We start from the raw sequence: 13,061 nt of genomic DNA, 5'->3' as shown, positions 1-13,061 counted from the left end.
CCGGACCAGGTCCAGCCCCCACACTCACCCGCTCCAAGGAACCCTCCCATTCTGGGTGGGCCAGGGCTGGGACAAGGGGCTCTGGGACGTCCATACGGCGCTCAGCCGCCCACTCAGCAGAGGCGTGAGGCGCCCCCAGCCCCGCCTCCAGCCCGCCTCCTACAGTCATCCGCACAGCTCTTCAGTTTACTCCTCTTCTCTCCTAAGTGGGGACGAAAGTATTTCTTGGGGGACCAGCCGGTTTGTTTGCAAAGTGACTTCTTCTCTGGAGAGTGGTCTGTCAGCAGCTGGTCTGTCCTCTCTCCGTCCTGCCAACTCCACAGTGTGCCTACCTCTCCCCTGCTTGTCTTTTTCAATCCTCTCCAAAGTCTTCACCTCCCAAATGGCCCCCAAACTGGGAAGGACCCATCAAAGGATAGCTAAAACTCCCTGACATGTTCCTGAGGGGCCACGGGGGAAAGGCATCGTCTCAGAAGGAGGCATCGTCTTGGGACAGAGCCCAGAGCAGCCGTGAAGATGTTGCGGACGCCCTACTGCCCAGCCCCAATGCAGACACAGGTGCCACCCTCAACTCTGAGGAGGCACCCACTGGGGCCAGGGTGCCCCTCCAGGCTCCCAAAGACCTTATAGCAGACCTCCTTACAGCCGGCCCCACCGAGGCCAAGCGCGGCAATGCCAGACAGATGGTCCCTGCAGGGAAAGCCTCGCCGGGGACAGACCAGGTGTGACATGGCCCTGCCCCCACAGGACACCAGGCCCCACGGTCAGCACAGAGACAGGAGCCAGCCACCAGCAGAAGCCCACGTCCAGGACCCCAGGAGGAAGCCCTCCCTGGGGCTAGGACCAAGGGCTGCCCAAAGGTCCCACAGAGGGATGCGGGTGGTGTCTTCCCGAGATGCCCCCGCCCATGTGCTCCCACGCCTGCAGCCCGCAGCCGGTACACCCGCTTCATCCGCCGCTGTTGGGGGCCACCCACTAGGACCCACATCAGCAGGAAGAGGGGCAAGCGGTCTAGGATTGCAGGGGTCCAGCGGAGCCACTCCCGGGCGCCAGGTGAATGCAGCCCTGGGACTGGCCAGTGCCTCCCTGGGGGCAGGCACCTCATCCCCAAGGAGGCATTCCCATCGGGGGGCCACACATAGCCATTCCTTGGGGGGGAGCCAGGAGAAAGCCATGCACTGGATGTGGGGGCTGGGCCAGCTGAGCAGGAGAGAGGACAGCAGGGTCGAGGTGGGGCGGGTTCTGAACAGGCACAGAGAAGACACAGCAGTACTCCACAGTCTGGAGGCACCGCCCCTGCCTGGCCCAGAACCCAGCCCCTGTCCAGGACATGCCTGGCCCCATCTCCCCCGTGACGTCATCATAGACATTGTGACCCCCACTCTCCTGGGCACATGCCTGCACCACGTTCCCCTCAGCTGCAGCCTCAGCACTAGCCCTCCCCTCCCCTGCACGGAGCTCCCAGCCTGTTGGTAAGCAGGGACCCTGCCCTCTCTAAGGTGGGCCCTGGCTGGTGATGGCTCTCCCCTCTTGCCCAAGATAGGCTCAGGGCCGCTGGTCAAGACTCAGCCTGGGCTGAGATGGGCCCAGGCGGCCGGGGGTACTTCCCAGGGGCGGCTAGAAATGGGCAGGATGGCCAGATTCACAGCGGCCAGCAACCCCTCAGACTACGTATGCCCCGTTCACAGGCTGGGCCCACAAGAGACCAATGGGGAGCAGCCAAGAACAGCCCCCGCACCTGCCAAGCCAGCGGGGCCAAGACAAAGGTGGGCTCGGGGCAGGGCCAGGGGACAGGAGCCCTCCAGCCAGGCCAGAGCCTCTGACCCCCCACCTGCCCACAGCCCTCCTGGACGCAGTTGATGCTGCCAGGCGTCGGGCCTCTCTGCTGGAGAGGCAACTGCCAGAGGAGGAGAGGGAGCTGCACGGCAGTGGGCAGGGGCCCTACTTCTATATCGGAGGCACCAACGGGGCCTCCATGTGAGTAGGAGGCCTCAGGCTGGGCCCTGCTCTGTTGCCCCCAGGGTCCCACGTCCCCTTTGCTGGCACACCTGCCCATTCCCAGGCTCCCAAGGCCTCCATGGTCACCGCTGCCCCTGTGCCCCCACAGAATCAGCTCCTACTGCAAGAGCAAGGGCTGGCAGCGCATCCAGGACAGCCGGCGTGAGGACTACAAGCTGAAGTGGTGCGAGGTCAAGTGCAGAGACAACTACTGCAGCTTCCGGGAAGGTAGCAGGGGAAGGGCCACAGGCTCTGGTGCACAGCCCACAAGCGCCTCCTAGGCCAAAGCCAGGGGCCAGGTGGTCCCATTGCCCTCCACTCTGGGAGGCGGAGGCTACGGTGGGGGGGAGGCTGCGCTGGCCTGGCAGCCCTGGCCCCGCAGCTCCGCATGCCAGCCAGGCCTCTGCCCCGGCAGGTGAGCAGCTGCTCTACCAGATCCCGAACAACAAGGTCCTCACCACCAAGATCGGGCTGCTCAGTGCCCTGAGGGAGTACTCGAGGGTCGTGAGCAAGACCAAGATGTCACCATGTGCCCAGGCCGGGTGAGCCTGCCCTGCCCGGGTACCCACCGTCACCTCACCGCACACCGTGTGGCCCCTCCATCCATGCACCCTGTCCCACAAACCCACCCGTCGCCCCCTGCTCTGCTGCACTGCCACCATCGGACGTGTCAGTGGCTGGCCCTGTCCACACTCCACGGAGCCAGTCCACTCCCATTCTGTCTGCTCACCTGCATCCACGCACCCCCAAACACCCGCCCACTCCAGCTGCCTGCTCCCCGGGGCCAGCTGGCGATCTGCATGCACGCCCACCGTGGTCCATCCCCCAGGCCCTCCCACACCACTGTCCATCTGCTCCCTCCCCCACCAGCCACACCGCCATGCCTGAGCCACTGTGGATATTCACTCGGCTACCGTCCACGCACCTGCCTGCCCATCCAACCAGCCGGGCACCATCTGTCTCCCCCAGCCGCCCTCCACCAGGCAGGCAGCCCACCCATTTACCTGGCCATCGCGACATCACCTTACATCTCCATGTCCAGCTGTCCACCTCCACCCCACTCGGTTCTGTCAACAAATCTAATCAATTCCCTCCAAGCATCTATCCACCAGACCACCTACCCATCCATCCACCTACTTCCATGCAAAATCCATTTATCCAACCACCCACCCATCCACATCCCTACCTACTCACCTCTCCAGACACCCATCCATCCATTTACACACTACTGAGTGGTCACTCAGGCCAGGTCCTGTGTCCCCCTGGGGTACAGATCTAGAAAGGACACAACATCGGCCCTTGAGGAGCTCACGTGGACCAGCCCAGGATGCCTCGGGCCACAGAGGTAGAAGGATTCAGCCCAGCTGGGTGGAGCCATTCTGCCCTAAATTGAAGGATGGCCTGGCGGTCAGTGAGAACGGGTTGAACGGCACCCCAAGCCAGGGGAAGAGATCTGGACTAGGCCGGGGTGCTCAAACACCCATGCACACCATTCACTGCATTAGGGGTGCTGTCCTAGCCTGGGAACACAGCTCTGAACTGTCCACTCACAATGCCCAAGGAGGTGTGGGGAACAGCAAGGTGGGAGAGGGGCCAGGATGTGGGTGAGGCAGCCCGCAGCCTGTAGAGAAGCTAGGTGTGCAAGAATTCCGAAAAGAGTCCTCTTGGCAGAAGGAACAGCTGGAGTTAGACGGCAGAGGCCACCCGCTTTCCAGTGGACATTGTCCCTCCAGCTGCCCCTAGGTCAGACCCCTGTGTCTTCACCATCTCCCTGCTCCCCTAGGGTCCTGAAAATGGAAGAATTTTTCCCAGAGACCTACCGTCTGGACATCAGGGACGAGAGAGAGGCTTTCTTCACTCTCTCTAATGGTGAGAGGCCACTGGACGCCTGGGGAGATGGGTTCGGGAACCGACCAAGGACCCGGCTGCATTAGGGCAGGGCCAGGCCTTGCGAGGTCGTGGTGGGGGCTTGGTCATGGAGGAGAAGGGTGGAGCCAGGTAGTCGTGGTCTGGGCTGAGGCTGACACGGTGGGTGAAGGGTCAAGGCTGGACCTTGGGGAGGCCGAATCTGGAAGGGGGCGGGACCACAGCCGGGTGGGCAGTTGGGGCCTGGGTTGGGAGTGGTCATAACGGGGCGGGGCCAGCCAGGAGCTCAGGTGGCTCTTCCTACAGAAAATCAGATATGGATCTGCAAGCCCACTGCCTCCAACCAGGGCAAAGGCATCTTTCTGCTCAGGAGCCAGCAGGAAGTCGCCGCCCTGCAAGTCAAGACCCAGATCATCGAGGATGACCCCATCTACCGCAAGATGCCGTTCCGGGCACCTCAGGCGCGGGTCATGCAGAGGTGTGGCACATGGGCCCCTCAAGGGGCATCAGTCACTGTGAGGCTGACCCTGGGCCCCGCTGGTGCCTGGGAGACCTGGCGGGGGTCACAAGGCCCATAGAGGAGTCCTTGGAAATGGAAAGCTGCGGTGCCCCCAGCTGGGCCCTGTGTAGCCAGCAGCGGTGGGGGTGTCACATTTTCTCAGGTTGAAGAGGAGATGCCCCCTCACACCCGCCCATGGAGCAGAGCCAGAGCGAGCATGGTCAGGTTGCCTCTGCAGGAAGGCCAGCCTCTCTTCTACCTCCAGCCCCACCAGCCGCAGCCTTCAGGCCTGCAGCCGGAGCTGACCACCCCTCCCTTGCTCCCTGTGCATCTGGCCAGGGTCCAGACCCCCAGCCTCACATGGGGAGGTGGATAGGTGGCAATCTGGCCTCAAAAAGGTCCGTTTGGACATCCCCATCTGCCAGGGTGGCTGCTGCCACGACTGCTATCTCTTGCCCCTCCCCTCCCATCGGCCCTCTGGGTCTTCACATCCACAGCTCCTTCCGTCTCCTTCCTGCCTCGCTGAAGCCACTCACCCTATAAGGCCCAACGTCAGCCCCGCCCCCTCCAGGGCCCAATCTGCTCTCACACTTTCAGGGCTCCTAGTGAGAACTGAACCTTGGGGCACCCCAGACCATGCAGTGGGCTAAGATTCAGGAACCAGACCCTCCTTCCCAATTCCCTGACTTGTTCAGGCTTAGAAATGTCCCCTTACCAATGGGTACTCACTCAGCCAGAAGAGAGGGCCCTCAGATCACACCTAGGAAAGGGGTGCTGAGGAACTGGGGGGGGGGGGGGACACAGGATAGGCTAGCCACATGCTGAGCCCCCATGTGTCCCCACAGGTATATCCAGAACCCATTGTTACTGGACGGGAAGAAGTTTGATGTGCGTTCCTACCTGCTCATCGCCTGTGCCATGCCATACATGGTCTTCTTTGGTCATGGCTACGCCCGCCTAACCCTTGGCCTCTATGACCCCCATTCCAGTGACCTCAGTGGCCACTTGACCAACCAAGTAAGGGTACCCCACAGACGAGGGCCCTTTCTACAGCTTTGGGACAAGATCATTGCTTGGGAACACAGAGGAGAGTTCAGCTATAGGCCAAAGCTCAGACCCAGAGGTGGCCCTGGCCCGGTGGTGGCCTCGGCCTGGTGGTGTCCCTGGCCCAGAGGTGGCCCCGACCTGGTGGTGGCCCAGACCCAGAGGTGCCCCTGGCCTGGTGGTGGCCCCGGCCCAGTGGTGGCCCAGACCCAGAGGTGGCCCTGGCCTGGTGGTGGCCCAGGCCCTGAAGTGGCCCCGACCCGGTGGTGGCTCAGACCCAGAGGTGGCCCTGGCCTGGTGGTGGCCCTGGCCCGGTGGTGGCCCAGGCCCTGAGGTGGCCCCAGGATGCCCTGCTTGCAGTCAGCACCACCTCTCACCTTCAGGCAGGGAAGGGCATCCTGGTGAGAAGACTGATGACTGAGAGCCCCATGCCCCGACCCCCAGCTTGGTTCCCTCTGGCTGTGGATGGGGTGTGGGTGGAGGTAGCAATGAGTGGGTCGAGGTCTCTGTGAGGACCTCAGTGGAGAGATCCTGCAGGCAGAGGCCTCTTCGGAAGGGTCCTAATGAGAGGATCTAGGTGGGGGCCTTCCATGAGGGTCTCGTGGGAGAGAGTGCTGGAGGAGGGTCTCAGGAAGTGTCACTGCAGGGTGTCCTGGGGTGGCCAGGGCCTCTGTGGACACACTGGAGAGCTGGGGTAGCGGAGGCTCTCCGTGGGCACCTGCAGCAGGGCCTTCTGAGTGGTGATCTCCCGGTGCGGCACTGCCCCTCCCCCAGTTCATGCAGAAGAAGAGCCCCCTGTACGCGCTGCTCAAGGAGGACTCGGTGTGGAGCATGGACCGCCTCAACCGCTACATCAACGACAAATTCAGGAAGACCGAGGGACTCCCCAGGGACTGGGTCTTCACTACCTTTACGGTCCGTGTGCTTCTCCCCAGTACCAGCCTGTGGGGAGAGGGCTAAGGGTCAAGAACCCTTATGGTACGTGAGGGGCAGGCGCTGGGCACAAGGTGCTCGGAAGTTCCTGGGGGCCCGCATCTGCACTAAGTGTGCGTCAAGTGTGTGTACGTGTGTGCTGTGGGTGTGGAGGCTGGCCACTCAGGAGGGGGCTCCAATTTCTCTTTCTCTTTCTCTCGCTGTCGATAACGCACATGACATGAAGTTCACCGTTTTAAAGTGTACGGTTCAGTGGTCTTTAGTATCTTCACAGAGCTGTGCAGTTATCACACCAAATTCCTCAAAAAGACACCCCTACCCATCATCAGACCCTCCTCCCCACCTCCCCCCAGTCCTTGGCAATCACTCCTCTACTTTTATCCCTATTCTGGACATTTCATAATGTGTCATACAGTATGTGGCCCTTCCTGCAGTGCCAGCACTTTCTTCCTTTCCGTGACTCAACAATATTTTGTCGTAGGGACATACAATTTGCTTTGGTAAACATCTGTCACCTGATGGACATTTGGGAGGTCTACTATGAGTAATGCTGCCATGAATATTCATGTGCGAGTTTACGCATGAACATATTTTCAGTTCTCTTGGGCATTTATCTAGGAATGCTATGGTGAGGTCATATGATAACTTATGTTTAACTTTCTTTTTGTTAATATCGTTTATTGTCAAGTTGGTTTCCATATAACACCCAGTGCTCTGCCCCACGAGTGCCCTCCTCCATAACCATTATCCCCCTTCCCTTTCCCCCTCCTCCTTCGGCCCTCAGTTTGTTTTCAGTATTCAAGAGTCTCTCATGATTTGCCTCCCTCCCTCTCCCTAACTCTTTCCCCCTTCCCCTCCCCACGGTCCCCTGTTAGGTTTCTCCTGTTAGGCCTATGCGTGCAAACATATGGTATTTCTCTGCCTGACTTACTTCGCTTAGCATGACACCCTCCAGGTCTATCAAAATGTGCAACGCTTCACGAATGTGCGTGTCATCCTTGGCGCAGGGGCCACGCTAATCCTCCGCTTCGTTCCCATTTTAGTGTATGTGCTGCCGAAGCGAGCACTTTCTGGGGGAAGTGCCAAGCTGTGCGCCACAGCGGCCGCGGTACCTCCCAGGCCTGCCGGCAATACAGAAGGGTCCCAGTTTCTCCATCCCCTTTCCGACACTTGTCACTTCTCTTTCTTTTCTTTCCTTTTGAGTCATCCAGCGGGTGTGAAGCAGTGTCTCGTTGTGGTTTTGATTCACATTTCCCTAATGACGGACGATGTTGAGCATCTTTTCATGTGCTTATTGGCCGTAGATCTGCTTTAGAAAAATTTCTATTCAGATCACTTGTCTATTCTTCTTTGTTAGGCTATAAGAGCTTTTTATATATTCTGGATACTAGACCCTTATCAAATATGTGATTTGCAAATATTTTCTCCCATACCATGAGTTGTCTTTTCACTTTGTTTATAATGTCCTTTTTCTTGTACAAAATTTTAGATTTTGATGAAGTCCAATTTGTCTATTTTTTTCTTTGGTTATTCATGCCTTTGTTGTCATATATAAGAATCCACTGCCAGGGGCACCTGGGCGGTTCAGTCGGTTAATTGTCTAACTTCACGAAGCTCAGGTCATGATCTCACAGTTTGTGAGTTCAAGGCCCACATCAGGCTCTGTGCTGACAGCTCAGAGCCTGGAGCCTGCTTCGGATTCTGTGTCTCCCTCTCTCTCTGGCCCTAACCCACCTGCATTCTGTCTCTGTCTCTCTTAAAAATAAACAAACATTAAAAAAAATAATAATCCATTGCCAAATTCAAAGTCATAAAGATTTGTACCTCTGTGTGCTTTCTTCTAACAGTTTTATCATTTAGCTCTTACAGTTAGGTCATTGCTCCATTTTGAGTTAATTTTTGTATGGTGTGAGGTAGGGGTTCAACTTTATTCCGTGTGTGGGTATCCAGCTTTCCCAGCACCACTTGTCAAAGAGACAAAAATTCATTGATCAGATATGTGAGGGTTTATTTCGATCCCATTCTATTCCATTGGTGTGTCTGTCCTGAGGCCAGTGCCACACTGTTTTGATTGCTGTCACTTCATTCATTCTATGAATGTGTTATATTACATTGACTGATTGTCATTTGTAGAAACACTCTTGCATTCCTGGCATAAATCACACTCAGACATGGAATATTAGCCTTTGAATGAGCTGCTGGTTTAGTTTGCTAGTACTTTGTTGAGTATTTGTGTGCCGACACACGTAAGCAATACTGGTCTATGGCACTCTCTTGTATGTTTGTCTGGCTGGAGATGTACTTCTTCCTCGTCTATTCTTGGAAAGCTTGTGAATGATCTGTGTTAATTCTTTAAATGTCTGGAATAATTCACCAGTGAAGCCACCTCATCCTGCGCTTTTCTTTGTGGGAAGGTTTTCTATGACCAAATGAACTTTTACTTGTTATAGGTTATTCAAATTTTCTATTTCTTACCACATCAAGCTTGTTAGTTTGTCTTTCTAAGAGCTTTGTCCATTTCTTTCAAGTTATCTAGTTTGCTTGGAATACAACTGTTCATACTGTTCTATGAACAGTTACAATCCTTTTTATAATCATTTTCATCTCCGTGTAGGTCTTTCTTTCTTGGTTTTGCTAATTTGAGTCTACTCTCCATTTTCTTGGCCAATCTAACTAAGAGTTTATCAATTGGGTCGATCTTTTCAATGGGCCAGCTTTTGGGTTCATTTCTTTTTTTCTGCTGTTTTCCATCCTTTATTCCATTTATAGCCACTCTAATCTTTATTATTTCCTTCTTTCTGCTTGTTTTTTAATGTTTATTTATTTTTGAGAGAGTGAGAAAAACTGAGCATGAGCGGGGGAGGGGCAGAATGAGGAGACACAGAATCCAAAGCAGGCTCCAGGCTCTGAGCTGTCAGCACAGAGCCCAACATGGGGCTCAAACCCATAAACCCTGAGATCATGACATGAGCTGAAGTTGGATGCTTAACCAACTGAGCTACCCAGGTGCCCCTCCCTCTGCTTGTTTTAGACTTTTCTTTTTCTAGTTTATTAAGGTTGAAGAGTAGGTTACTGACTTGAGATCTTTCTTCTTGTTTTATATAGGTATTTACAGCCAGAAATTTCACTGAGAGCACTGATCTTACTGCATTTCATAAAATTTTGTAATGTTCTCCTTTCATTTCATTCATTACTAAAGAGTGTGTTTAATTTCCACATATTTGTGAATTTTCCAACTTTCTTTCTCTTATGGTTTTTAATTTCATTCCATTGTGGTCAAAGAACATACTTCTATGATTTGAATCCTTTAATAATTACCGGACTTGCCCTATGTCCTAACATATTGTCTATTCTGGAAAATGTTCCATGTGCACTGGAGAAGAGTCTGCTGTTGTGGGTGGAGTATTCTATAAGCGTCTCTCATATGGGTACCGGTTTTGTAGTGTTGTTCAAGTCTTCCATTTACTTGACCTTCTATCTAAATGTTCTATCCATCATTGAAAGTGGAGCATTGAAGTTTCCAACTATTATTATTGAATTGTGTGTTTTGTCCTTCAATTCTGTTTTTGTTTCATGTATGCTGAGGCTCTAGTGTTAGGTATGTTTATAACGACTACATCTTCTTGTTCTATCATTATTCAGTGCCCTTTTCTTTCTCTGGTAACACTTTTTGTCTTTAAGTCTATTTTCTCTGATGTCAGTATAGGCATGTCAGCTCTCCGATACTGTTTGCACAACGTATCTCTTTCCATTGTTTCCACTTCCAACCCATGTCTCAGAATCCAAGGTGTCTTATAAACAGTATAGCAAGGGTTTTTTAATGTATTCTGCCAATCTCTGCTTGGAAAGTTTAATTCATTTACATTTGATATAATCACTGATAAGGTAGGATTTACATCTTATATTTTTATATTTATTTTCTATATATCATATATGGTTTTGCTTCTCCATTCTTCCATTAGCTTTGTTTATTTTGGTTTTATTCCCTTTTTTCTGCTCCTTGAACTGGATAATCTCAATCAACCCATCTTCAAACAACTCGTATCTACTGTTGAGCCCCTATAGTGAATTTCATTTTTCATTTCCTATACTTTTAAACTCCCAAATCTCTATGTGGTTTCCTTTTATAATTTCTGTCTCTTTACTGATATTCTCCATTTGGTAAGAAATCATTCTCATAGTTTCCTTTAGTTCTTTCCAAGTGAGGTCTTGGGGGTGGGGGGGAGCAGAGCGATCACAACAAATAGCTATAATTCTTTGCAAGTCAGGTCCATTCTGCTATCTCCAGTACTGAGAATGTAGACTTTTTTCAAGGCTAGCACTGAGCTGGGAAGTAGAGGATAAAACTCGGGCAAGTTAAAATGCCACAAAACTTGCTGTTCTTACCAAGATTCAAGATTTTTCCTTCCTAAGCACTCCTCAGGTTGCTGCAAGCCTTTGGCTGATTTCCAGAGTTCTGAAAAAGTTGATTCTGATGATGTTTTTTGCCAGGTGTGTGTGTGTGTGTGTGTGGATTTTGTGGAGCGGCTTGTTTCCAGACGCGCTTCCTCTGCATTTTTGCTGATGTTCTCCTTGCCTCCCTTGAACCCGCGCAGGCGAGGCTTCTCTGGTGTGTCACTGAAATACTCCTTGAGATCATCAGTGACCTCCGTGTTGCCACACCCAGGGATCAGTTCCCAGTCCTCCTCTTCTTCCCTGACCTGTCAGCGAGTTTGGACACAACTGCCCGCCCCCGGGTGCTCTTCCCCTACAGCTTCCAGGACCTTGCCCGCCCCCTCTTGGCCCCTTGTGCTGGCCCCCACGCCCCAGCGACCGCTCTCTAGAGGCCCAGGGCTCTGCTCTTCGTCTGCACCCATCCGGATGAAAGTCTCCTGGCTCCACAATTAGACATCTGGCCCTGATCTTTCTCTTGAGCCTTCTGTCCCAGGGCTTACCCCCACCCCGTCAGCAAGCTCATAGACATCTCCACGGTCCTCCCCTTCTCAACTGACGGGAACTCCATCCCTCCAGAATCTCAGACCAAACACTTAGGGATAACTATTTCCACAAATCATAACCCATTCACAAACCAATCAGGTTAGCTCCACTTCAAAATCGATTCAGAACCCACCCCCCCACCTGAAGTAGGCCAGCGACCTCCCCGGGGCCTCGGCACTTCCCTCAGCGGGCAGCCGGCAGACCTGGCCAGGGCCTGACTTGGTTGTGCCCCTCCTGTGTCCCGCCTTCCAACGGCTCTGAGATCAGCATGAAAGGGAATGTGCTGCCCATGCCCCCACCACGTGACTGGCACCACCCGGGACTCATTTCCTGCCGTCCCCCTGAGCTTGCTCCAGCCACAGCGGGCTCACTCTGTCCCCCCAACACCTCGGGCATGCTCCCGTTTACAGCTGTTGCTCTCCTCCCGAATTCCCCATGCCCTACCCCCCAGATCCTCCATAGTCTCCAGTCTGCTGTTTCCTCAATGAAGCCCAACACACCACACCCCTTTTCACGTTACAGCCACCACCCCAGAACCCCCATCCCCAACCCTGCTTCACTTTCTTCATCGGCATTTATTGCTTGATATGCTGCACAAAACACGCAGTGACTTGTGAGCCCCGTTTGCTTTCCATCGCTATTGCTGTGAGTGACCTGCCCTCTTCACTCTTGAACCCCAGTACCTGGTGTGCGGGAGGGGCTCCACTTGTCTGCTGAAGGAGTGACTAAGAGTGAGTCAGTTTCTAGCTGTGAGCCTGTGACTCCGTATGAAGGTGTGGGCAGTGTGGCTGTGCAGGGAGGCCACACGGTGTGAGCACAGCTGAGGGCACAGACGGGAGTTGCAGGTGAGGGGTGTCTGCAGCCCCAGGCCTGGGAGGTGTAAGCAGGGGTGACACCCAGTCGCCGGCCCCCTGCCCCATCTACAGAAGCGGATGCAGCAGATCATGGCTCACTGCTTCCAAGCTGTCAAGTCCAAGCTCGAATGCAAGCTGGGCTACTTCGACCTCATTGGCTGTGACTTCTTGATCGATGAGAACTTCAAGGTATGTTGAGGTTTCCCAGGTAGGTGGGGCCTGGTGGGCAGAAGGAAGGAGGCAGGAGCCATCTGTGTAGACCCTGACCACTGAGGCAAGCCTGTGGGGCAGGGTCTACAGCCAGACTCCCCCACGCCCTGCCAAGCTCCTGAAGGGCAGCAGCCCTGCAAGGCCAGACCTCGGAGACTTAGCTCCTTGGCCAAGTAGGAGTGAGGCCGCAGAAAAGAAGTGACCCGCCAGGATCACGAGACTTAATGGGCACCAGGGCTTCAGCCACCTGTTGGCCAACCGCTGGTGGGGACGGACACTAACCAGGGGTGCCCGCAGGTGTGGCTGCTGGAGATGAACTCCAACCCTGCCCTGCACACCAACTGTGAAGCCCTGAAGGAGGTGGTCCCGGGCGTGGTCATGGAAACCCTGGGTGAGGCCCGCCCCTCACTTCTCGCCCAGCCCTGGGCGCGCCATCCTACCTGCTCCCCAAATTCGGAGGCCCACACGCAGCTCTCGCACCTGCAGAGGTCCTGCGTGGAAACCCCACCCCCTCGGCTCACGTCCCACAGAAAAAAACCGTCGTGCCCAGCTTCCCTGCTAACCTGGCGTCCCACACCTCATCCCCGCTTGGGTCCTGTCCCTCACCACCACCCCCCTCCTCTGCCCGCAGAACCTCAGCCCTGCAACCGCGAGGCTGGGGAGGCTGGGGAGGCTGAGCC

At 54.7% G+C, this 13,061-nt stretch overlaps 1 protein-coding gene and 1 non-coding gene across 2 annotated transcripts in view; one reads left to right on the top strand and one right to left on the bottom strand.

Moving 5' to 3' along the window:
- Window positions 1-13,061, top strand: part of TTLL10 (tubulin tyrosine ligase like 10) — a 17,056-nt gene that overhangs the window by 1,969 nt on the left and 2,026 nt on the right. Inside the window, 13 exon segments of the mRNA XM_029946638.1 lie at window positions 748-892; window positions 895-1,053; window positions 1,689-1,766; window positions 1,842-1,977; window positions 2,108-2,226; window positions 2,414-2,540; window positions 3,272-3,343; window positions 3,782-3,867; window positions 4,171-4,342; window positions 5,209-5,380; window positions 6,182-6,322; window positions 12,244-12,360; window positions 12,679-12,772. Coding sequence (XP_029802498.1) covers window positions 748-892; window positions 895-1,053; window positions 1,689-1,766; window positions 1,842-1,977; window positions 2,108-2,226; window positions 2,414-2,540; window positions 3,272-3,343; window positions 3,782-3,867; window positions 4,171-4,342; window positions 5,209-5,380; window positions 6,182-6,322; window positions 12,244-12,360; window positions 12,679-12,772 — 1,618 coding nt within the window.
- On the bottom strand, window positions 7,302-7,407 carry LOC115300526. Its single transcript, XR_003912697.1, has one exon. It is a non-coding gene; the product is annotated as a U6 spliceosomal RNA (small nuclear RNA).

The sequence above is a fragment of the Suricata suricatta genome, chromosome 8 (genome assembly GCF_006229205.1).
Source record: "Suricata suricatta isolate VVHF042 chromosome 8, meerkat_22Aug2017_6uvM2_HiC, whole genome shotgun sequence".
In the NCBI taxonomy this organism is placed as follows: Eukaryota; Metazoa; Chordata; class Mammalia; order Carnivora; family Herpestidae; genus Suricata; species Suricata suricatta.
The sequence above is the reverse complement of the archived record's forward strand: the minus strand, read 5'-3'. Positions and strand labels throughout refer to the sequence as shown.